General features: G+C 42.4%; 1 protein-coding gene across 1 annotated transcript in view; it reads right to left on the bottom strand.

Annotated features, from left to right (window-relative positions):
- LOC109929985 (testican-3-like) overlaps window positions 1-25660 on the bottom strand; it is a 71903-nt gene extending 46243 nt beyond the window's left edge. Inside the window, exons 1-2 of the mRNA XM_048605764.1 lie at window positions 25534-25660; window positions 9164-9301 (exon numbers count right to left, since the gene is read on the bottom strand). Of these exons, the coding sequence (XP_048461721.1) occupies window positions 9164-9301; window positions 25534-25660 (265 nt within the window). The remainder of the gene's footprint in view (window positions 1-9163; window positions 9302-25533) is intronic.
- Between the last annotated feature and the right edge of the window lie 395 nt (window positions 25661-26055).

Below are 26055 nucleotides of genomic sequence, written 5' to 3'. Positions count from 1 at the left end.
GAGGGGGAGGTGGATAGAAGATGGATAGAGGAGAAGATAGGTGGAGAGGAGACAGACAGGTCAAAGAGGCGGGGATGGAGCCAGTAAAGGTGAGTGTAGGTGGGGAGGTAGGGAGGAGATAGGTCAGTCCAGGGAGGACGGACAGGTCAAGGGGGCGGGATGAGGTTAGTAGGTAGGAGATGGGGGTGGGGCTTGAGGTGGGAGGAGGGGATAGGTGGGAGGAAGGACGGGTTAGGGAGGCAGGGACGAGCTGGGCTGGTTTTGGGATGCGGTAGGGGAAAGGGAGATTTTGAAGCTTGTGAAGTTCACATTGATAATATTGGACTGCAGGGTTCCCAAGCGGAATATGAGTTGCTGTTCCTACAACCTTCGGGTGGCATTGTTGTGGCACTGCAGGAGGCCCAGGATGGACATGTCGTCTGAGGAATGGGAGGGGGAGTTGAAATGGTTCGCGACTGGGAGGTGCAGTTGTTTAGTGCGAACCGAGCATAGGTGTTCTGCAAAGTGGTCCCCTCCGCTTGATTTCCCCGATGTACAGGAGGCCACAACGGGAGCGGCGGATGCAGTATACGACATTAGCAGATGTGCAGGTGAACATCTGCTTGATGTGGAAAGTCTTCTTGGGGCCTGGGATGGGAGTGAGGGAGGAGGTGTAGGGGCAGGTGTAGCACTTCCTGTGGTTGCAGGGAAAAGTGCCAGGTGTGGTGGGGCTGGAGGGCAGTGTGGAGCGGACAAGGGAGTCACGGAGAGAGTGGTCCCTCTGGAAAGCAGATAAGGGTGGGGAGGGAAAAATGTCTTCGGTGGTGGGGTCGGATTGCAAATGGCGGAAGTGTCGGAGGACGATGCGTTGGATCCGGAGGTTGGTGGGATGGTACGTGAGGACGAGGGGGATTCTGTTTTAGTTGTTATTGTGAGGAGGGGGTATGAGGGATGAGTCGCGGGAAATGTGGGAGACACGGTTGAGGGCGTTCTCGACCACTGAGGAGGGGGCAAGTTGCGGTCCTTGAAAAACGAGGACAGGAGTGGAATGCCTCATCCTGGGAGCAGATGCGGCAGAGGCGAAGGAATTGGGAATAGGAGATTTTTGCAGGAAGGTGGGTGGGAGGAGGTGTATTCTAGGTAGCTGTGGGAGTCGGTGGGCTTGAAATGGATATCAGTTTCTAGGTGGTTGCCAGAGATGGAGACAGAGAGGTCCAGGAAGGAGAGAGAGGTATTAGAGATGGTCCAGGTGAACTTAAGGTTGGGGTGGAAGGTGTTGGTGAAGTGGATGAACTGTTCGAGCTCCTCGTGGGAGCACGAGGTGGCACCGAAACAGTCATCAATATAACGGAGGAAGAGGTGGGGTTTAGGGCCAGTGTAGCTATGGAAGAGGGATTGTTCCACGTTAGCTACAAAGAGGCAGGCATAGCTTGGGCCCATGCAGGTACCCATGGCCACCCCCTTTGTCTGTAGGAAGTGGTAGGAATTGAAAGAGAAGTTGTTGAGGGTGAGGACGAGTTCGGCTAAGCGGATTTTATATCACATTTTTAGAAAACAACAAGTTATGAAATTCACCTTTCAAACAAAGTAAAGCAAGTACAGTGGATCAATTTGCAAACGATTCTCTACACGTACTTTTTTTTACTAATGGAGGATATTTAGATAAATACCTACCTTTGTACAATCTGGCTTGCCACATATATGTGACAAGAGGATTGTATATGGTTTGATCTGTGACATTAATGCAGGTACATAAATGCTCTTGTTATTAATGCACCATTTGGTACATAATCCATGCGAAAGAACACTTTTTGCAAATTGAAGGAAACCTCTGAGATAATAAACCACTGTCCTGTTAGATACTAAATCCCGTGCAGTCAGCACTCTTTTCCCAGCTCATCAAGGTAAGAAGGGAGTGTAATTTCTGAATAAATGCCTTCAAAATGTGGATGCAGCACATTAAAGTTGTAATGACACCCCGTGCAGCGCTCACAGTATGTGGTTTGAAGAGGAGCTTGGGTGATATTTTGTTAACATTGAAAAACAAATACACAGACTGCCAATTCCAAGGTGGCAGACTGGGATGCTTCCTTTACTGAGAAAGTTCTGTAATTCATGGCAACATGAGTGTGGAGAAGTGGATGTACATCTACTGTTATGAAAGGCATATTCTTCAACAATTTGTAGTCAAGATTCACTGGGCAGAGGCGTGTATAATTGTTCAAATACCAATGTCCCAGTTAAGGCAAAAGAAAACCCTTCTGTACTGCACGTTAAGGTTTTCAATTTTCTATTTCTCCGTTTGCAATGACAAACACACACAGTTTCATCTTCATCAGCTTCACATCTAAATGGGATTTAAAAACAAAACTTGCATATCCCTTTCATTGAACCCTCTTACTGCTTGGTGGGCTTCACTTTTTGTTGAGGGAAATCACATTCAAAAATGGTTCTCCAATTCGTTGGTTGTGGATATGCACCTTTGTTTGACTACATAAGGGGTATTGATAAATCATGCAATGCCTCTTGCCATGACTCAGCTTTGGCTCAACCTGCCTCACCATCTATTTTTGAGAGAAAGGAATGCCCATTATGTCGAGTTCTAAAATAACCGTTTTAAAAACTGAGGATTGCTGACGGATTGCTACAGTTTTTGAAGGCAAGTAACCTGACACTGGTATTTACACAGATGCTTGTTCAAGCTGTAGTTGAAATGTAGTTTACAGACAAGCTACAGCAATGGATATGGTTAAATAGAAATTTAGCCGCAACAAGTAGCTGAATGGTCTATGGACTGATGACCAGTTATTGACAAAGGCCTTCTGCCTGCCAACATATATGGGACTGGTTCTCAGGTGAATGAACAGCTTGGGGCTGCGAACAAGATAGTGAGAAGCATTCAGATCTTCACCCACTTAGGTGTTCTTTCTGTTTTCTGCAGTAAAAGTCTAAGGAAAACCAGTTAATTTAATATGCAGCACATCCCGTAAGCTGTGACTTTTAATTAATAAGAATGAACTAGCCACCCTTTGCTTCTTTCAAACCAGTGAAAGCATCCAGAGATGGAAAACCAAGAGGCAGCGTTCTGATCAGCACAAGAATCATTTCAACAGATCTTGTGAGCAGGAAACACAGAACTGCTTTCCTCGTCTTATTCTTTGCCAATAATACTCACCTCCTTTTCTAAGTGAGACAGAGTGAGTTTATATGGGGTTAGAGTTTTAACTACTAATGTTATATGCTGATAGCTATTAATTATTTACATTTAGCTAGAATCTATTTACTTGTAATAAATATTTATTCTTGTCAAGTACAGAAATCTGGCCCTGGTTTTCTGTCAACTTGGGTCTGAAAAATGAGCACTTTGGGAAATTCTGTGTATTTAAAAAAAACTTTAACTTTTGTGACAACTCCAGGAATAAAAAGGCTTAATTCCTTATGCATTGCCCCATAAGGCACAAGGGCTTGGCCTCCACCTGGGCCTGTCAGAGCTGACTGAGTGGGTGCTGCTCCAGGTTTGACTGTTTTTGGTAAGATTTTACCATGGGTCAGTGGGGATGTAGCATTATTTCAGGGAGGCTTTGAGGATATCCTCGAAGCATTTACTCTGCCTTCCTGGTAATCATTACTGTGCAAAGGTTTAGAGTAGATAGTTCGCTTTGGGAGTCTTGTGTCAGGTATGCAGACATTGAGGCCTGACCCATACAGCTGATTGGCTATGGTCAATGCCTGATTTTGGTGATGTTGGCTTGAGAGAAGACACTGCTATTTGAACATCTATACTGCCAATGGATTTGCAGTATTTTTCAGAGCATCTTTGGTGATAGTTCTCTAAGCTATGTCTTTGACATACAGGAAGGCTGGTAGCACTTCTGTCCTGTAGACTAGGAGCTTAGTGCGGGGTTTAAGGGCTTTCAGCTTTGATGTCTGCTCTCACTGAGAGGAGGATCCCAAGGTACAAGAATTAAACCATGTCGCCTGGTGACTTGCCTTGGATCTTGATTATCAGAGGGGAATGAGAGCAGGCTGGTAGAGGACCTGTGCCTTCTGGATGTGTAGCTGAACGGCATATGTTACTATACACCACCATGAAAACGTTAACAACGGTTTGGAACTCAGCCTCTGAATGTGCACGCACACAAGCACCAGCAACATTCTGCAGCTTGGTCACAAAAGTTGGGGTGGTTTTGTTTCTGAACTGTAATCTATGTAGGTTGAATAGTTTCCTGCTGATCCTGTAGACTAGTCAATAAATGGTGAAGAAAATGGACAACAGCTTTGATGTGATGTCACAGCGTTGCTTGAATTCAGTTTACACTTGTATTGGGGTTGTGGTGGATCCATTGGAGATGAATGTCGTGCAGCAGGCAGAGGATGGTGACGAATGCATGCAGCCAAATTTAAAAAGGACATTCCATAATCTCTTATAGGTGAGAGAATCAAAGGCCAAAGAAAATCTTGTATAGAGATCGCTGCTCATCTCTGCAGTCTTTTTGGACTTGTTTTACGGTGAGGAGTAGGTCCATTGTGCCTCAATGAATGAAATCTGTGCTGCGGCTACAGGATGATTTTTCAGCCATTGGGAAGAGGTGATTGAGTATTAATTTGTAATGACTTTGCCTTGATTGACACAACAATACCCTTCTTTGTATTTATTGCAATCAGTCACTATTAAGACATATCAGCAATTCCCAGTGTGGTCTCTTTCCAAATGGGGAAGCTGAGAGACTATTTCTCTGCCATATTTAGTACATTAATGGGATTCCATCTGGCCAGTGTCCACATTGAATCCCAGCTGCTGGATGGCCTTCTCAACCTCATGTCAAGCAGGAATTGAGTGAGATGATGGCAAAATGCTATGGAATGATATCAAGGTCGCTCACGTTGAGGACTAAGTTTTGGTTGAGGAGAATCTCAAAGTGCTCATTCAAATGATATTTGTGCCCTTACTGAATTTGGCACAATTGTAAGTGGCATTTGATGTGCCGTTGGTTTTCTATATGTTTGCTTATGTAACTCAGGGTTCTTGTTGAGCCAGATATCTGAAAGTGTGTTAATAAATCATCTCCACTAATATGACATTTCAGACTTAAATAGAAATTTTGGGTTATATGCTTACTAAGCTTACTATTGTCCTGCATACAATCTGATTGGTTGACTGATCGATTAACAGACTGGCTGCTTGTAACAGATAACTGATTGAATGAACAGAATAGGACAGGAAATCTTTTACTGCAGTATCACATGTCATGATGTCTTTTAGCTATCTTAAAGGTATAATTACAACCCTTTTCTTCCCCTTTGAACAATATGAAACCTGTTTTGACAAATATATTCAAGCATGCACAATAATACACTAACTTTAACCACTTTGGTGGATGTACAAAATATGACCAGATCTAGACCTTATACAATTATCATAACATGGCTGTGTAGCTCAACTCTGAGATGGTTATGTCATTGTGGATGATGAATGTCATGTGTCATGAAGTCTCATAGTTGTCTAGTGTGGTACTCACAGTATTAGAGTCATTGTCTTGTATGATGGATCATTGGTCATATACAACTTGGATATGTAATCTGTTTTGCCACTGGATCTGGCCATTGTTTGTGACAATGTCAAATGACCTGGCTGGACATAATGTACTAGTATTTTTCCATGGACCCAAGTATGTGAATGAAGATCTTGATCACTTATGCTTTGTTCTGGCTTAAGTTGGGGTAACTTCTGCATATGAATTGATCATTTTCTCCCTTCTGTCCAAAATGTATCATCTACTTATGGCTGTTTGACGAGAGTGTTTGACAGAACAGCAGTGCGGATTTGTCTTCCAAACAATGAGAACTAACAATGAAGGCAACCCATTGCCTTGAGGAGTAGTACATAAATTTAATATGTTATCTAAAGAGCTTTGCAAGTCAGCTTGAATTCAGCAATTATTAACTTCACTGTTAAGAGCTGTGTATTCTGTAAAACCATCAGGTTAAGGATAATGAAGAGATGAGGAAATGGAATAAATACCCCACTTCCTGCCAATAGATAGACTTATGTGCCAATCTCTTGTTTTTCTCTGTGCCAATTTGACCTGTCTATATATGGTCAAGCATATCTTAGTCTAGACGTTTTGGAATAACCACTTGTTTGCCTTTGAAAATCATATTTCTAGAGATTCCTAACTCACCTTGGCCACTTGCTGATGATGATCTTCTTGAGCTGTTCCAACTGGACCTTATTGAATGTAGCTTGGTGTATCAATTCTGCCTGACTGACCAAAATGACTGTGATCAATGTGATGATAGTCTTTGAACTTAGGTTCAGTAACATCCACATGTAAACCTACAGAAGTCTCGAGAACATTTGTTTTAAGTGGGATCTGGTAGTCAGCTAAGCGCACCAGGAATAGTCATCTGTGAGGCTAGTTTGCACTGTACTGTGAAATTGTATCCTTGGATCTACACAAGTAGATGTAGTCTTGAAGGTGCATTTGCGGGATGGTTTCGACAGATCATTTCCAACAGTTTGTGATCAGTATAAATAGCAAAATGCTTGCTTATTAGGTATGTGTGGAACATTTGTATTCTAAACATAAGAGCGAGATTTTTCCATTCTATGTTGGAGTAGTCTACCTGAGCTGTTGCAAGGGCTTTAGAACCAAATGCAATAGGCTTGTCATCCTGTGAAAGACATGCTCTGCAGGTCTTGCTGTTATGTATCTATTTGTAACATGGAAGCTTAGAGGATTATAATATTGAATAAACTTGATGTTGCTGTCAGGAGTCTTTGTTAATGGCTTGAGTTTTCCTAAGCACTTGGGCTTCTTGCACAAATTTGCTTGCATATGTCACAAAATGCTGACCACTGTTTTGATGGATGAGACAATACACATCTCATGCAAAGTTTAGATACTTTACTGATCTTGTTAAAGATTAGATAGTTGTTGCAGAGTCAAGCACGTGTATTCGGTCAGTAGCATCTACAATTGATTTGGAGTTTTATTCTCCTTTTAGCAGTATCATATTTAGGTTGCTCCAGAAGTACTTTTCTGAAGCATTTGATAGTTGTAAATGTAAAGGCTAGTTCTACCAGCTTTGCAGTTGTTAGTTTCACTGAAATCACATCCTGTACCTTTTGCATCAATATCTGTCTACAAATTGGCCAAGATGTACACCTGGATTAGTAGTATGATATGAACTCAAGACCACAAATTATGATGTTGACTCAGGCTTTAATTTGGCCATTTAAACTCTGAAAAATTTTATCAGGTTCCATATGGATACCACTCGAAATAATAGGGGATTTATTCTTTTCCATCCTTCATTTCCCACAGCAATAAGAATTTTGACAGAACTGAAAACAGAAAATGTAAGAAATCACAGTGGGTCAGGCAGCATCCATGGAAAGAGAGAGCAAGCCAACGTTTCGAGTCTAGAAGACCCTTCATCAGAACTTTATCAGAGCAGAGTTTTAACAGCCCTCTTTCTTTATCAGTTATCTATTGGTCTATAAATTGATGCTTAATTCTTTTCTTGAGGAACTGAAGTTTAGACAGAATGTCACTGGAATGCCTGTGTTTTCAAATGTTTTCTTTCTATTTTTACCGTGCCAAAATGTGTTCTTTAAAAATTACAAGTATACAGAAGTTTTGTGTTCCAGAATAATGCTTCTTTTATTCTGTGTTGGCATCTTTCTTTTTTTCTTTCTTTGGCTTTATGGCACCCCCACAAAGGAATTTAAGTCTCTAAAGTTGGGAATGAATCCCTGACCTTCTAACTTGTGGATGAGAGTACTACCACTGAGCCATGCCTGATATAAAAGGCCACAATAGAATGCAATCCAACTGATAGACAGCATGATGTCCACTAAGGACTTTAGAACGACTCCTAAAGAATTCCAAGACATAAAAGGAGAATCTGGAAATTCATTAAAAGAATTATAGTTCACTTAGTAGTTGAAGATTTTAAATGTGCACTGTCTCGCCTCACTGGCATTGTGTCCTGGAAATCAAGCCCTGAAGTTGTCACGAAAGTTAATGATTTTATAAATGCATACAAAATTTCCTAATTTATCTGCCTTTTAGTCACAGGGTGACAGAAAACATGGACCACATTTTTATACTTAATAAGAAATACAATTCATTACAAATTAATAGATCCTAGTCTCATGTAAACAATGATGAACTGTTGACATACAGCTTTATTTGCTAAAAATTGACTACCTCCCCCCTTTATAAAACTACCCCTACACACGCAAATAAAAATGGATACTGTGAGCACAGGGAAAGACTGCAAAGACAGTTCAATTATTCCAATCCACAGGTTTTGCTGAGATGACCCTTTTGACTTGTCAGGATTTGTTGATTTTCAATCTTCCTTCCCTTTTACTTGGTGGTAGGAGGCACAAAGAGACTGGCTCACACTTAGAAAGGCTCTGACTTATTGGTCAAAATCAGTTATGAGAGGAGATAAACTGACATTTTTGAGGTATTTCTGACTACAGACAAAAGGACAGCTCCTTCCTTCCCAGAGGTCTGAAGGTTTCTGCCCAAATATTCATACTCACAAGCTGTTCAGCTACTGAGTGCAATCTCACAGTTGTTGGTAGGAAGAAGGCTATTGTCATTGTTCTGTGGAATGGTGACTAGCTGTCAAACAGCTACTTGTTGCCAGTCGCGTCTCCCTGGTTCCAGTTCATCTACAGCTAAAGCTTCTCCAATGCTTGAACAAACAACACTTACAATGAGTGCAGTAACCCACTTTTAAAAAGTTCAGTGATCCTTTCCACAATCCTTGGTGTTTGAAACCATTCTTTTCTCATTTCAAACAAAAATACAGAGAAATAAAAGGATACGGTCTTTACAGGACATATAGGAAAGATGGAGATTGGTGACTTGGGGAAAGATGACAACAACTGGGGAATGGGAGCCTGAGCTTGACATACATGCCCAAAAATTAACTATCAAATAGCCTAAAGAATATGCTTGTGTGAGTTTGTCTGCATCAGTTTCACAAATGCAAATTATCGTAGTATTAACTAGTTGGAGAAGGAGGATACTTTGAAGAGTTAATTTGTTCAAAAATAAAACGTTCACCTGGCATTGTGGAAAGTGCCATATTTCTAATTATCGTAGTTTTATTTCCCAGTTTGAGAAAAGTGAACATTCAACGAGTAAAATAAAACACTTACTAATTCTGTCCTTGTCTTGTCTCTGAAGTCCATGAGTCTTTTTGTTGCGATTTCCATTTTCATGGAGCACTTTGAACCAGTCCTTTAGTCTTGACACAACTTCTCTGAATTCCCTGTCACCACATTCTGCTGGTAAAACTTTAGATTGGTTATAAAAATGTGAGCAAATAACAACTTACACATCAAATTATAAAGATTTGCTTTCTTCTTTCAGGTTGCTCCAGATCCGAACCATCTAACATTGTTTATCCTCCCAGTAAGAGGAGAATGCAACAATATTGACAATATGCTTCAAGACATCATAAACAGATAAACTGAAGATAAAAATAGGTCTGATAAGTTTTCTTCTTATCTTCCTGATGTTGATGATGGCACTGAAATTTTTTTTGAGAACTGATAAAGTGAGATCACAAATCTTGAGCTTCAAGCAGATCTGAGACTTGAGCATGTGAGTTGCTGGGTAGGGGCAAATGAAATATAAAACCACCTAATTTTCATGTATATGTGTGCTTTCCAAACAAGGTTTGTGGCCCATTTCAAAAGCAGACGGGAGGTCATTAAAACTATTAACCATTATAGATGTGTAAATATATTTCTAATTTAGCAATTATTCATACTACTCAAACTCTAGTAATAGTAAAGATGTTCAAACTAAAATGAAACACTCAATTTTAGTACCAACTCTCTGAGACAACATAACTACTTCATTAACATTCTCAAAGATCTCAAGTGACGTTGTTCATTGTAAGCTAAAGTTGTACGATGAACAAAGATATAATACAAAGGCAGGATTTGCATTGGGACATCCTTGATGACTAACCAAACACGAATCACCCCACTAACCTCCAGATTCAACGCATCATTCTCTGCCACTTCCACCACCTGCAATCTGACCCCACAACCAAGGATATATTTCCCTCCCCACCCCTATCTGCCTTCTGGATGGACCGCTCTCTCCACGACTCCCTCGTCCGTTCCATACTCCTCAGTAGCCCCACCATCCCTGGCACCTTTCCCTGCAACCGCAGGAAGTGCTACACCTGCCCCTATACCTCCCCCATCACCTTCATCCCAGGCCCCAAAAAACATTCCACATCAGACAGATGTTCACCTGCCCATCTGCTAATGTGGTCTACTGCTCCCGATGTGGCCTCCCCTACATCGGTGAGACCAGGCGGAGGCTTAGAGACCGCTTTGTAGAACACCTGCTCTTGGTTCGCGACAAACGATAACACCTCCCAGTCGCGAACCACTTCAACTCCCCCTCCCATTCCCTGGACGACATGTCCATCCTGGGCCTCCTCCAGGGTCACAACGACGCCACCCGGAAACTGTAGGAGCAGCACCTCATATTCCGCCTTGGGAGCCTACAACCAAATGGTCTCAATGTGGACTTTACTAGCTTCAAAATCTCCCCATCCCTGATCTCATCCCAAGACCAACCCTCCCTCTCATCCCCGCCTCCCTGGCCTGTCTGTCTTCTCTCCCACCTATCTGCTCCTCCCACCTCACTGACCAACCCCTACCATTGCCTACCTGCACTCATCTATCACCACCCCACCTACCTTCCCAAGCCCCACCCCTCCTCTCTCTATTTAATTCAGAGCCCCCTACCCCTTCCCCATTTCTGAAGAAGGATCCTGATCCGAAACGTTAGCTTTCCTGTACCTCTGATGCTGCCTGGCCTGCTGTGTTCCTCCAGCTCCACACTGTGTTATACTTCATAATGAAGAATTACTTTGATGGTAAATAATTGCTGAATGCCGACAAACTTGACAGTGAAGTCCCATAAACAGCAAGGAAATCGATGAACAGTCCTGTGGGATATTTCACGCTCATGCTGCTTAAGAAATATTTAACAAAAGCTTTAATTTAAAAAATTCACCTGGAAGAATGTACCTTCAACAATATAACAGTCCTTCACTAATTCATAAAGATGCTAGTTAAGATTATAAGATCAATGTTCATTTTAGGTAGGATGGGGGATGCAGGATCCCCGATTAAAGAGTTTCAGAAGAAACAGAAACAGAAACACTATTTTCATCCAAGCAATATTTTCTTAGGCATTCCTCATCTCCACTTATGTGTAACCCTGCCTTGTTCAACAGAAGCTTCATCACTTAAGTTAATTAACAATATCTGATTGAAGGTGGAATGTTTCTCTGTCTAAAGTAAGTATTTTCTTTGATAATTGCTTATTTGAAAACAATAAGGCAGAAGATTTGGTGATTTAGATTGAGTATATAAAATCTTAGCTGCTTGAGAAAAAGATGGTCTGGCATCTGGGTTTTCCATTTGAGCTCCTGTACTGCACCTGTGCAATTGTTGTTTCCATTGAAACAGTTCCCAATGGCCTCATTATGAATGCTTGTCTGAGCTCCAAAATTTTCAAACTTGTTAGCTCAGCTGAACAGGGTGTTTACTTTGCTCGATTGAGATTTTATATAGTTAGAATATGTTATTTTAATGTTATTTGGACAAGTTTAAGGATTGTGAAGTGATTAAAGCTTCTGTTATTAATACAATAATTACTTTGCCTGATAAACACATGAGGTTGTAAGAACAGCAGATTTTTCCAAAGAAAATTTTTTCGTGTTTTTCTTTCTCAACATTTTAACACTAACCATTTTCATGTTGTGCAACGGTTCTGTCCAGAGTGCATTCTGAGTGAATAGGCATGGAAGGGGATATAGAGGCCATAGAGGTGGCACGGAGAGAATGAATACCATGGAATTGTCATGGGGACAATGAAGAGGGCATGTGAACCACATAATTGCTATGAAGTCATGAACTACATGGATAAGATCTATTCAAATTCCCTTTCAAAAGAATCTTCAATCCATACTGTAGTTCACAACTCCACTAAGGAATCATGAACCATGGTCATGGAGAATCTGGTCCAATTCCACAAAAATTGCAGGGGGCTAGGAGGTAGCTATCTGAATGGAATTGACCAGGTTGAAATGCAGGATGCTCAGCACCTGCACGTTGATCTTGCATTGGTGAAAATACCTTCAGTGGGTATTGAAAGATAGTCCCTGAATTGGGCCATCATTTTTAAATGGCTCCAAAGTCAGCCAAACTCTGTGAAAAACCAGGTCATTTTGCTTTTTTTCCAGTTTTGCAATTGTGTCTGACATAATATAATACAAATGCTAAACTTTACACTACACTGAGATTTAAAATTCAAATCTTTGAACAATATGTTTGTGATGTTGCAGATCGGTTTAATTAAATTAATGCAAATGGAGTAGCAAACAACTGAGTTTCAGTAGTACCATGGAGATCTAAAATAAGAATGGAAAGTGCTGGAGAAACTCAGCAGATCCGGCAGCATCTGTGGACAGGAAAACAGACTTAATGTTTTAAGTCCACCCTTGTCAGAACTGAAAGCAGCTAGGAAATGCTGGTATTCCACTATAGCTCTGCAGTTGGAGATAGTAGGAACTGCAGATGCTGGAGAATCCGAGACAACAAGGTGCAGAGCTGGATGAACACAGCAGGCCAAGCAGCATCATAGGAGCATAAAAGCTGACGTTTCCGGCCTAGACCCTTCATCAGAAATGTTGTCATAGCTCTGCAGTTGTCTACTTCCAACACCCTGCTATCTGGAAGAGGCCATAAATCCACTTGTCAGTCCCTTTGAACTAATATAACTCAACACCCTGTATATTTAGAGATAGCAGAAACTGCAGATGCTGGAGAATCTGAGATAACAAGGTGCAGAAAATCATTTTCTGCAGAAGGGTCTAGGCCCGAAACGTCAGCCTTCCTGCTCCTCTGATGCTGCTTGGCTTGCTGTGTTCATCCAGCTCTGCACCCTGTATATTTAGCAGTGGAAGGTGCTAATAGGGTTTATACAAAGAATTATAATCAGATTTAAAGATGTGGGCCAGGATCATGCTGCATGAGGGGACACTGTTACCTTGTTACTGTTTCAGCAGTGTCATTTTTTTAGTAATAATCCTACTTGAGGCATTATGACTGTCAGTTTGCATTTTCTACAGTGAATAAAACATAGCTTAATGAATTAGCACACACAGTAACTAAATCAAAAATCAAACCAATTATTGGAGATAGAAAGAAGCTAACCAGCAATTTCCCACATTAAGAACCTATATTAAATAAGTCATGTATTATCCAAAGAAAGTAATTGATGGATTTTTTGCCAACATCTCCAAGTGAACCCAAAAGCAGTTGAAATCAACTTTCTCTGCAATCGATAAACCCCAACACGCTGCATCAAAACCTGCAAATCTCAGAAAAGCACTGGAGAACTGAAGCAACCACATTAATAGTAGAAACTAAATAAAGATACTAGTAATATTTATGCCACAAAACTGCCAGCTAACGACTGTCTCCAAAAAGAGAAAATCTAACCACTGTCCCTTTACATTCAACAGAATTACCATCACTGAATCCTCCATTATCAACATTCTTGGAATACCATTGACAAGAAACAGAAGTACTATGGCTACAAGAGCAGCTCGGAACCCTGTGGTCATTAACTCACCTCTAACTCGCCAAAGCCTGTCCGCAATCTATAATACACAAATCATCAGAGTGACGGGAAACTTCCTGTCTGTCTGGTTGAGTGCAGCTTTGTCAACAATCTCATGAGGCTGGAGTGCAACTAAGAGCTGCCACTGGCCAGGGCAATGGTGTTGGCCAGGGCAGGGCAGGAGGAGAAGAGATTTAGGAGAGTTGGAGGAGGGTTAGGTAGTTTTTTGGGGATAATGGGGAAGGATTCTGTGAGACAGCTGTGGGGTTAGAAAGGAGGCCATGAGGGGTTTTAGGGGTAGAAGGCTGAAAGACATACAAGGGGGAGGAAGAGGAGGCAGCTGCAAGAGGTGTGAATGGAAAGAGGTGGCTACCAGAAGTATGATGGTGAGGAGGAGACCATCAGGTATGGTAAAGGGAGAAGGGGCTGCAAAAGGGAGGAGGACGCAAGCAGGAAGCTGCCTGTGAGCTGTGGGGAAGAGGAAGGTGCGTGGACTGGGCAGGGAAGGAAGGCTACAAAATGAGAAAGAACAAAGTCTAACTCAGCTAACTTGCAAATCACTGGGGTACCGGATTCTTGTAAACAAATGTGGAATGTCTACTTTAAGGTTGCCCATACTGAGGAGCTGGTATACTTGGAAAGTTTGTAGTGGATCTTAATGAATACTGTTAGTTGTTAAATTTAACTCTACAATTGAGATCCAAGATGCTGTAAATAGGACTGTAGCTGCCTGGTTAAAATATTCTGGCTCTGTCTAAGTGTGATGGAGATGCATTTGTGGTGACCTCACTGGTCTGTGCAAGTCTGTGTGTTTATGGAGATGGCTTTTTGTGATAGAAGTGTGTCAGTTATTTTGAAAAGAAACTTTTGTTAACACATCCCTGTTATCATATAAATTTAAATACCGTGATATCTAAGAAATAGTGTTTTCTTTGTGTGCTGTGACTAAGTTTAAAAGAACAGTGATGATTACTGAGGAGCAAAAACAGAAATTGCTAGAGAAACTCAGCTGGTCTGGCAGTATCTGTGGAGAGAAAACAGAGTCAACATTTCAGATCCAACGACCCTTCTTCTGGACCTGAAACATCGACTCTGACTCTACTTTCTCTCCACAGATGCTGCCAGATCAGCTGAGTTTCTCTAGCAATTTCTGTTTTTGTTTCAGATTTCCAGCATCCACAGTTCTTTGCTTTTAGTTTGGCTTTTATGATTTTTGAGGACATTGAAGAATGATTTTAGTTCTGCTTGTATGAGTATCCAAATACCCCAAAGATCAACATAAATACAGAAAGTATTGTTGTGAGTGACAGCATCACCTCATAAATGGGTTAGTTAGAGTGAAAAAGTAGTGCCCAAAAACCAAAAAGAAGCTCCCAAAAACTGAAACAAAAAACACCTCTAGAAAATCTCAAAAGGAGTCTACAACCAGGTAACACAAACGAGCATGCTTCCATTTTTAAATATGGATTGATGTGTTTATTTTGTGATGGCTTTTATTTTGCATCATGGTCAAGTGGATGCAGTGATAGTCAGTCAAAGAGGGAAAGGTAAGCTGTCAAACTGTATCATGGGGAAATCTGAGATTCTCATGAAGTAGCCTACTCACTCCTGGTCCAGGAACTCCTCACCTACGTCCAGAACACCACCCACATCCTCCACCTCCTCCAAGACTTCTAATTCCCTGACAACCAACACCTCACCTTCACTATGGACATCCAATCCCTGTACACTTGCATTCTCCACGCAGATGGCCTAAAAGCCCTCTGCTTCTTCCTCTCCCGCAGGCCCTACCAATTCCCCTCCACCGACACCCTCATCTCCTTAACCAAACTCATCCTTACCCTTAACAACTTCTCCTTTAACGCCTCCCACTTCCTACAGACTGAGGGGGTGGCCATGTGCACCCGCATCGGCCCAAGCTATGCCTGGCTCTTCGTAGGATACATGGAACAGTCCCTCTTCCACTGCTACACTGGCACTAACCTCATCTCTTCCTCCACTACATTGATGACTGTATTGGTGCTGCCTCGTGCTCCCACAAGGAGCTTGAACAGTTCATCAACTTTACTAACGCCTTTCACCCCAACCTCAAGTTCACCTGGACCATCTCTGATACCTCCCTCTCCTTCCTGGACCTCTCTGTCACCAAAAATGGAGATAGTCTCGAAACTACATTTATTTCAAGCCCACCAACTCCCACAGCTACCTGGACTATACCTCCTCTCACTCACCTTCCTGCAAGAATGCAATCGCCTACTCCCAAATCCTCCGCCTCCGCTGTGTCTGCTCTCAAGATGGGGCGTTCCATTCCCAAACATCCCAGATGTCCTTCTATTTCAAGGACTGTAACATCCCCCCTCCTGTGACTGAAAATGTCCTTAACTGCATCTCTTGGATTTCCTGCACTTCTGCTCTCAAACCCCCTCCCCCCCAACAAAAAAAAAACAAAATCACCCCTGACAACCCACACCCCCCCCCCCACACCCCCCCCCAGATAATCATTCTCTGCCAATTCCGCCACCTCAATCTGACCCCACAACCAAAGATATATTTGCCTCCCCACCCTATCTGCCTTTCATAGGGACCGCTCTCTTCCTGACTCCCTCGTCCGCTCCACACTCCCCACTAACCCCACAACACCTGGCACCTTTCCCTGCAAACACACAAAGTGCTATACCTGCCCCTACGCCTCCTCACCTCCCCCCCACCACCTCACCTCCATCCAAGGCACCAAACAAACCTTCCACATCAGACAGGGGTTCACCTGCACATCCGTCAACTTGATCTACTGTATCTACTGCCCCCGATGTGGCCTCCTCTACATCAGTGAGACCAAGTGTAGACTTGGGGACCATTTTGTAGAGCATCCTCTGTATGCGACAAACAACAACACCTTCCGGTCACCAACCATTTTAACTCCCCCCACCTCTCCCCCACTCCCTGAGTGACATGTCCATCCTGGGCCTCCTCCAGTGTCACAATGACATCACCCACAACCTGGAGGAGCAGCACCTCATATTCCGCCTCAGGAATACAGCCTACAGCCCGATGACCTAAATATAGAATTCATAGTTATAAAATCTCCCCACCCTCGACCTCATCCAAGCCTCCCTGACCTGACACAACCTGTCTATCTTCTCTCCCACCTACCCACCCCGTCCATCCCACTGACCAATCCCCAACATTCCCTACCTGTACTCACCTATCTTCCCCAGCCCCACCCCTACTCTCTATTTATTTCCCAGCTTCCTTCCCCCTCCCCATTTCTGAAGAAGAGTTCTGACCCGAAACGTCAACTTTCCTGCTCCGCTGATGCTGCCTGGCCTGCTGTGTTCCTCTAGTTCCATACTGTGTTGTCTCTACTCACTCCATTTGCTCTCTGTGGCAAGGCAGCATTAAATGTAGTCAGTGTAACACAATGGAATATGGAAATGAGGATAATGTAATTGATATGACTCCGACATCAGCAAGAGAGATTGGGAGGAGACACAGACTAATAACATGTAAGTAGAGAGATCTTAGAAACTACACTGTAGAGCTGGGCCAACAGTTTCACTGAATTTATAAATAGATGCTCAAAACCCTGGATATGAAGGTGCAGCACTGCTATTAGACTAAAGCAAAGAATAACACATAGTCAGCTCTCTTGGATTACAGAGCCTTAGTAACCTCAAATATGCAATGGAGGTAAATGGTAAATTGCAAGACATTGTATGCATCTCTAGCTTTAGTCAGGAAAGGTACCCAGTGATTAAAATATATCACCACAGTCATCTTTACAGCCACAAAGAACGAATCCTTGCCTGATTCTTGGGTTACAGTGAGATTACAGAAAATGATATACTTCACTGAGAATGTCCTTGCTGAGGTTTGGACAGAATCTTCATGGACCCTTGGAGATGAAGTTAGCTGCCTGATCATGGGGAAAGGCCTATAGGAGAAATAATAAAGAGCTCCGTTGGGTCAGTTACCCAATGTATTCCTACCTCTCAATGCCTTCCCTGAGGCAGGCTAGGAAGCAGGTGGGCTGCTGCATTTACTAAAATGAGCTGCCTCTTAGTCTGATAAAGATCCAACTTAGGACCATTTTGAACCAGCAATGTTGTTTTCCTGACAGAGAAGGCTACCCTACCCCCATGTGCTAAGGCTACCAGATCAATTGTGGTGGTTTCCCAGTGGCAGGTAAGGAATTATTAAAAACAGGGGTTTTATGCCTCAATGATAAAGCTATAGTGATAAAAGGCCACCACCATATCTATGAGTAGGCCTGTGAAAGGGATTTCCCTCTAAGGTCTTGGCTTTTCATTGATAACCTCAAAGCAGAAAGCTGAGTGAGCCTCCATCCTGAGGTGGCCTCTGCTCTCCTAGCTGCTTCAGTGGCTCCTACTTGTCCTGAGGAAATTGCAAGGGATCCTTTGATTGGGCCTGTGCATTCCCTAGGCTGCTTGCCATTATTGTTTGAATGGGGCTTCCTGGGATAGCTTCTTAATTAATTGGCTGCCACTGGGAGCACTGAGTTTGACATCCACCATGACAAATTCCATGTTCTTGACCCAGAATTGAACTCAACCTTGTAGTCCCAATGATCCCAGCACAATCCAGCCCATTGTTTGCGTGAAGAATGCAGAAACCCTCAGGCATATGCAAACTCTAACTTAGAAACTTGTCCTTTTCCACCTTCCTATTTTTCCCTGCTCTATCTCTATTTGGGCAACACAGTGGCTCCACGGTTAGTGCTGCTGCCTCACAGCCCAAAGAACCTGAATTCGATTCCACCCTCAGGAGACTGAATACGTGGAGTTTGCACTTTCTCTCCATGTCTGCATGGGTTTCCTCCAGGTGCTCCAGTTTCCTCCCACAATCAAAAGATGTGCAGGCTAGGTGGATTGGCCATGGTAAATGCGGGGCTACAGGGACAGGATGGGTCTGGTTGGGATGCGCTTTGGAGGTTGGTTTGGACTCAATGGGCCAAATGACTAGCTTCCATGCTGTAGTGATTCTATGACCTTGGCTCATTCTGCCACTCTTGCTGTATCTCAAGATAAATATCTGCCAGTGACCCCAAATCGGGGGCAACAAGTTGCCAAGAAACCTCAAAGTCAGTGAAAAATTCTTTGACTCCTGCTATACCATTCACTGTCAACTTTTACAACTTTAAAACAGTATGTAAAGCAGCAAATACCTGTAGAAATCCAGTAGAAATTGATCAATCTGAAATTAAACTATTTGATTATCTCTAAACAGTTATGGTTAGGTTCTCCTCTTGCTACTAAATTCATGTTCCGCTGGTCAAGTTTAAGTGAGATCAGTAACTGAAGCACTGAGCTCCAAAACAGCAATGCTGGCATCAAAACAGCATTACATGCTGGACCACTCCCTCCGTGACTCCCTTGTCTGCTCCACACTCCCCTCCAGCTCCACCACACCCGGCACTTTTCCCTGCAACCGCAGGAAGTGCTACACCTGCCCCCATACCTCCTCCCTCACCCCCATCCCAGGCCCCAAGAAGACTTTCCACATCAAGCAGATGTTCACGTGCACATCTGCCAATGCGGCATACTGCATCCGCTGTACCCGGTGTGGCTTCCTCTACATCGGGGAAACCAAGCGGAGACTCGGGGACCGCTTTGCAGAACACCTACGCTCGGTTCGCAATAAACAACTGCACCTCCCAGTCGCGAACCATTTCAACTCCCCCTCCCATTCCTCAGACGACATGTCCATCCTGGGCCTCCTGCAGTGCCACAACGATGCCACCCGAAGGTTGCAGGAACAGCAACTCATATTCCGCTTGGGAACCCTGCAGCCCAATGGTATCAATGTGGATTTCACAAGTTTCAAAATCTCCCCTCCCCCTACCGCATACAAAAACCAGTCCAGCTCGTCCCTGCCTCCCTAACCTGTTCTTCCTCCCACCTATCCCCGCCTCCCATCTCAAACCACACCTCCATCTCCTACCGACTAACCTCATCCCACTCCCTTGACCTGTCCGTCCTCCCTGGACTGACCAATCCCCTCCCTAACTCCCCACCTACACTCACCTTTACTGGCCCCATCCCCGCCTCTTCGACCTGTTTGTTTCCTCTCCACCTATCCTCTCCTCTATCCACCTTCTATCCGCCTCCCACTCTCTCCCTATTTATTTCAGAACCCCCTTCCCCTCCCCCTTTTCTGATGAAGGGTCTAGGCCCGAAACGTCAGCCTCTCTGCTCCTATGATGCTGCTTGGCCTGCTGTGTTCATCCAGCCCTGCACCTTGTTGTCTCAACAATATCTGCCTGCTCTATATATTTCCTGGGCATGCTCAAAGTGCTTGACTATAACCAAAACTGCATCCGGCACAACTTACACCAGAAGTGTGGACACACCATTTAGATTTCTAATAACACTCATGCTGCTCAAAATAAATGGGGCTGCGTGTCTGAATTTTGTCACATACATCCTGATTATTGCAAACCTTTCAAAATTAGCCATGAAAATTCTATTCAATTTTGCTTTCATAAACAAAGAGTAATATTAGTAATTTTCAACTGATTTTCAAAGTAATCAACTCAGCAGTGTTTGTAGTTGAATAGTGAAGATGAAACAACCATGTGTTCCATAGAAAATCAAATTTCAGTTTGCTCCAACACACTGCCGCATACACAGGGATGGTGCATAATATTAAAAAATAATGCTTCACACAGAGCAAACCAGGTTTTCTCATTTAAGAGGTAATCTGTCAGTTCAAAGTACAAGGAACTACCATCAAGATGTATCTAAAAGCCTAACTAGGATCAAGATGCATTAGAAACTACCATATATTGAAAACTGCGATGGAACTGCTGACATTTACAAATTGGGTGCAAAAACATTTACAGAATGGTGAATGAAAAGACATATCATAACCTATTTAGTTACTGTGCAGCAGTATCAAGGATTCTAACCAAATAAAGAATGCATGCGACCTAAAGATTTAATTCTCTGCATTTCTGTGCAACTGAGTTGTACACTTCTGTTGATGAATGAAGTATTTTAGCTGGATTTAATGGCATGGACATGGAAGAACTGCCCTTACTGTCACAACAAACGGAAACCCAATGCAATAACATGAAAGTGTATGGCAAGGTTGCAGACTTGCTCGCTGAGCCGGTGCGTTTGATTGCAAACGTTTCCGTCCCGGAACACCAATGCTTCACCAGAGGTGCACTGACGATGTTAGCTAGCAGGGTGACGAAACGTCTGCAATTAAACAGACCGGCTCGGCGAGCAAGTCTGCAACCTCATCCACAACGCGAACTTCAAATCTGCTCAAAATAAAACTTTAAAAGTGTATTGTCTTAGATTTCTGGACATTCTGATGACAAAACTGGAGAATAGAGAAACACGACACTTGAAAAACTAAGATAACACAGTGTGGAGCTGCAGGAACACGGCAGGCCAGGCAGCGTCAGAGGAGCAGGAAAGTTGACGCTTCAGGTCGGGACCCTTCAAAAATTTCTGATGCTGCCTGACCTGCTGTGTTCCTCCAGCTCCACACTGTGTTGTCTCTGACTCCAGCATCGGCAGTTCTTATTATCTCTCACTTTAAAGACTAATGCTGTTTCTACTTCACAAACATTTCTTTGTTTTAGTACTTCACATTGCATGCAAACACAAATCCAGCACTCATGACAATGTTTACTGAAAATGTAAAAAAATCTGGAAAGCTCATTTCTTGAAAATGCTACCTGGCTTGCAAGGTACTGGGTAGGCAAAGCATTAATCAAGTTTTGAAATCCACTGGTTGAAATTCCACTGCATTTTTTAAAACAAACTGGTTAATGGTCTAAATGCAGTTTTTCTATTTGCTATTAACTCATTTGTTAACTTATTTAGAACAAATTGTCTGATTATTTCATTAAAATAGGAAATAGGTTGTGGAAAACGGGGCAAGGAAAGCCACTGGCATCCCCTGGCAGCAAGGCGCACATTCGATCGACGTGGTTCAGAAAACTGGAATGCTTGCCTGTAGTTTTGATTTGTGGGAGCGATGGGCTTTCTGTGGGGTACTCTGGGGAATGCAAAAAACATGTGATGCTGCATGGCACGAGCTTTCTTATATTACTCGTTTAAATCATTTCCTTGGCTCTGTCAGAATTAAGTTAAACCCTTGGCACTAGATCAGCTGTCGGTACTTTTAAAGGTCGGGGCAAAGAACACTTCTCCAAATGCATAGCAACGAGAGGGAGCATTAAACAATTTAATTGACCTTCTGATGGTTTTTTTGGCTACTTTTGTTCTTTGGCATTACACCATTGCCTGTTGCACTGTTTGAATGTTCATTTGTTGCTTTCTTCTTGATTCAACTATGATGCTAGATTCCCAGAATTCAAAGGATTTGGCCTGCACAGACCTGGTTGCTTTCTGTTTGTACATAAGACTGCCCCGTTGCATCTCCGCACAGAGAACAGAAAAAAAAAAGCATTTTCAAATATCATACTAGCAGGAAAGGAAGTGTAGCTGTCACTTTCCGAAACTGCATCGGTATCTTTTTGCCGTTGCCCCGGAAATCCAACATAGCATTCATTTAAGCACAGCTGGTGTGCAGTCCACACAATGGATAAGAGATTGAAATGTGGAACGATAGCTCTGTTTATCTCACCACAGAGGTAGTCTGACCTATTCAGAATTTTCAGCACTTTAAAAGTACGTTCACTCGATGTGGGTGTCACTAGCTAGGCTAGCATTTAATTCCAACCCCTAACTGCCCTGGAGAGGTGTTGAACACATATGTCAGCAGGTATCTAGTTCTAATATTACGTTCGGATTTAGCATCAAATGTATGGTTTCAGGTCTGGTATAGAACACATAACACAATCTTAACTGGCGTCCTTAAAGGGCTAATCCAAAGATTGAACTTGTAGGAGCATGAACAAAGAAAGGGAAAAGTTTGATCATGGATAAAGGGTGGTCAAGTACTACACCAAGTTACAACAGCTTTTCTCCATGATATGGTAGTCTAAAATTAGAGAGCATAGGTTTAAAGTGAGAAGAGAGAGATACGAAAGGGTCCAGAGGGACAACTGTTTCATGCAGAGGGTTGTGAGTGTCTTAAATGGGTTGCTAGAGGTAGTGGTGGAAACGAGTAAAATTTTGTCATTTAAGAAACATTTAGATAGGTACATAGATGGGGTAGGTATGGTGGGATATGTTCCAAACACATGCAAACAGGACTAGTTTAATTGTGTCTTCAACCATGAAACAATGTAGTCAATAATGCCTCTGCTATTTCCTTATTCCTCATTATAACTTCTCCAAACTTGATTGGCAAGTTTACTTTTCTGAATCTGACCTTTTATTGTGACCTTTTTGAATTGGGTTTCTGTCTTGCTTGCAACGCTGTATAATGCAGACTGCTTTTTCTTATTGTCCTTTTTAAAAATCACACTAGTATGCCAAACAGCAAGAGCTCAGTGACTAACAGCAATTCTAAAAATAAGTCATAAAAATAAAATGCTGATTAAAATGGTTACTGCGAACATCACTAAGAAACAGGATCATACTGAATTCTATTTCCTTCTCACAGAATTAAGTTGAAGGATCGAAAGCTATAAGTGACCAAATCAACTGCATTACCCTGACAGCAGGAAAATGGTTATCAGAAAAATGGCCTCCAGAGACTATTGGTATTGATGTTTGATTGTAATGTCTTTCTGTTCAAAATGTGTTATTCAGGCTGTTCAAGGAAATAAGGAGGCTAATAAGATAGTGAAGGATCATGCAGACTTGGTCTGAGTGACCCAGGCATTAGATTTTTCAAAGACACCCCAGGCCAGTTGACCCTGCAAAGTCTTCTTTATATTTGGGAACTTGAGTTATAAGTGGGACAGCTGCCCCATTGGTTAATTTTTTAAAAAACAGCCTGACAGTTATACTCTCAGAATCACAACTTACAACTAATGTTCCTACCTCCTCCATCATCCACCGTTTCCCATCCGCAAGATGGAAGCACATTTTATACAGTTGGAAGGAAATAAGTCTGCAAGTCCTCAACACTGACTCCAAACCCTACATAAGTCTCATTTCATTGAAACATGGAAATCTGCAGCTGGTTATCACTTATCATCGTCCACCAGGTAATGAACCCACACTTTTCCAAGCTGTAAATCATGTGGAGGGCACAATGGTAAGACGGCAACCAGGAGGATTCCTCAATGCCCATTGCAAAAAGTGACTCGGCAGCAACAATGGTAGACTGAGTTGGCCAAACTCTGAGGGTCACAGCTGCTAGAATGGGCTTGTAAATTTATCTCATCCTCACTAATCAACCTGTCACAAATCCATCTGTCCATAATATTATGTGTAGGAGTAACCACTACATTTCACAATGACAGCACCTTCCATTGTGGGTACTACTACCACTGTACTAAATAGGAAAGACACAAAAGATCCAGCAACTAAAAACTGTGCATCCATGAAGCTCCATTGAGCAAAGGCAGATTGTAATTATCCCCAAACAATAACCTCATGGTCTAGTATAGCCCTCATTCTGCCACTACAACCAGGTCAGGTGACGATAAGGAAAGCTTCAATAAGGAAAGCAAAGGAACTGCAATGGAGGTGCAAGTCTATTGAAGTTATAAAATAGAATAATATGGTTGCTGAACAGTGGATGCAGTATACTAGTAGGTAGAGTGAAGTGATCCTAAAACCAACAAATTAGAATAAAGTCCTACACTCCTACCACATTCAGTTGTGAATGGTGATGTAGAAGTAATCAGCTATTGGGAGGAATACTCCTATCCTCGATGACGACGGAGCCCAATATGTGTGCCCAAGGGACAAGGCTGAAGCATTTACAAATACCTTCAGTCAGAGGTGTTGACTGGATACTTCATCTTGCCTCTGCCATCCTATAACCACCAGTGACTCCCCTCCATAATGTCAGAATTGGAGATATTCACTGATAATTGTACATAGTTTTCTTCAATGCACCAGACTCCAGATAATGGAACAATTGGCAATTGCAAGAACACCGAGACAATATTTAGGCTTGGGTTGATCAATAACAATTAACAGTCAAACCAGTGCACGCAACAATCATCTCCAACAAGGAGTCCCCAAAAATTTCTTCTGCTTGATATTCTGGAGCATTACCTAGAATAGTGATGTACAATTAATCAACAAACAGAAGGAACAGGCTCTATAAATATCCCCAGCCAGAACGATGACAGGGCCCAACATGAGTAGAAGGATCATATAAGGCTTGTAAGGTTAACTGTTTCTCTCTCCACAGCTGCTGTCAGACCTCAAGTATCTCCAAAACTTTGTTTTTATTTCAAATCACTAGCATCCACAATGTTTTGATTTTATTCAAACATTATGTTCTCTGAATTCCCCCACTATTAACATTGACTAGAAAGCTAACTGGACCAGCTCTGCAGCTACTAGAATAGGCCTGAAGCTGTGCACATTTTGGCAAATAACTCACTTTCTGACTCCTCAAAGTCTTTTTGTGATCTACAATGAAGAAACTAAGAGTGTGATGGAACAATCTTCACTTTCTTGAATGAATACAGCTCTGACAATACACAAGAGCCTTGGCACCATCCAAAACAAAACAACTCTATCGATTGGTTCCCCATGTGCCACTTTAAAATTAACTCCCTCTATTACCAATGAACTATGGTTGTTACATGTACCATTTACAAGTTGCACTGCAGCAACTCACCAATGCTATTTTGAGAGCACCATCCAAATAAACAACGACTATCACTTAGACAGACAAGGGAAGCTGGCACATGGAGTCACCACTGTTTGTAAGCTCCCATCCATGTAACGTTATCACCCTCACTTGGAATTTTATCACTATTCTTTCATCATAGATAGGTTAAAATCCTGGAACTTACTGCTTAACAGCACTCTGGGAGCATCATCACCGTATGGACTAAGGTGTTTAAGATGATGGATAATGATCCTCTTCTCATGGTCAATTAGGGACTGACAACAAACTTTGTCCTTGCCAGTGAGACCCATCATCGGTAAACCAATTTTAAAATGTCCTTCACAATGAGGGATTTTTTAACTCTTTCAACAGATCCTCATAGGGCTTTACTTTCATGACCTCCTTGATGTGGAATCATCCCAACTCTATTTAAATGCTGAAGCCAATGACTTGGCTGTTTGCTCCAGGATGTTTTTTACTCCACCCCTTTTGTCATATGAACATGTAAAACAGGAGAAGTAGACATTTAGCTCTTCAAGCCTGATCTGTCATTCAATAAGATCATGGCTACTGTGTTGGTGTTTTGAATTTTACATTCATATTTACCCCCAATTACCATTGATTATTTTGCCTAGGAAGGACCTGACCACCTTTGTATTAAAAATATTTAATGACCCTGACTCCATCACAGTCTGAGATGAACAGG

The sequence above is a fragment of the Rhincodon typus genome, chromosome 1 (assembly GCF_021869965.1).
Source record: "Rhincodon typus isolate 14 chromosome 1, sRhiTyp1.1, whole genome shotgun sequence".
Taxonomy (NCBI): Eukaryota; Metazoa; Chordata; class Chondrichthyes; order Orectolobiformes; family Rhincodontidae; genus Rhincodon; species Rhincodon typus.
This window is presented reverse-complemented; position numbering and strand designations above follow the sequence as displayed.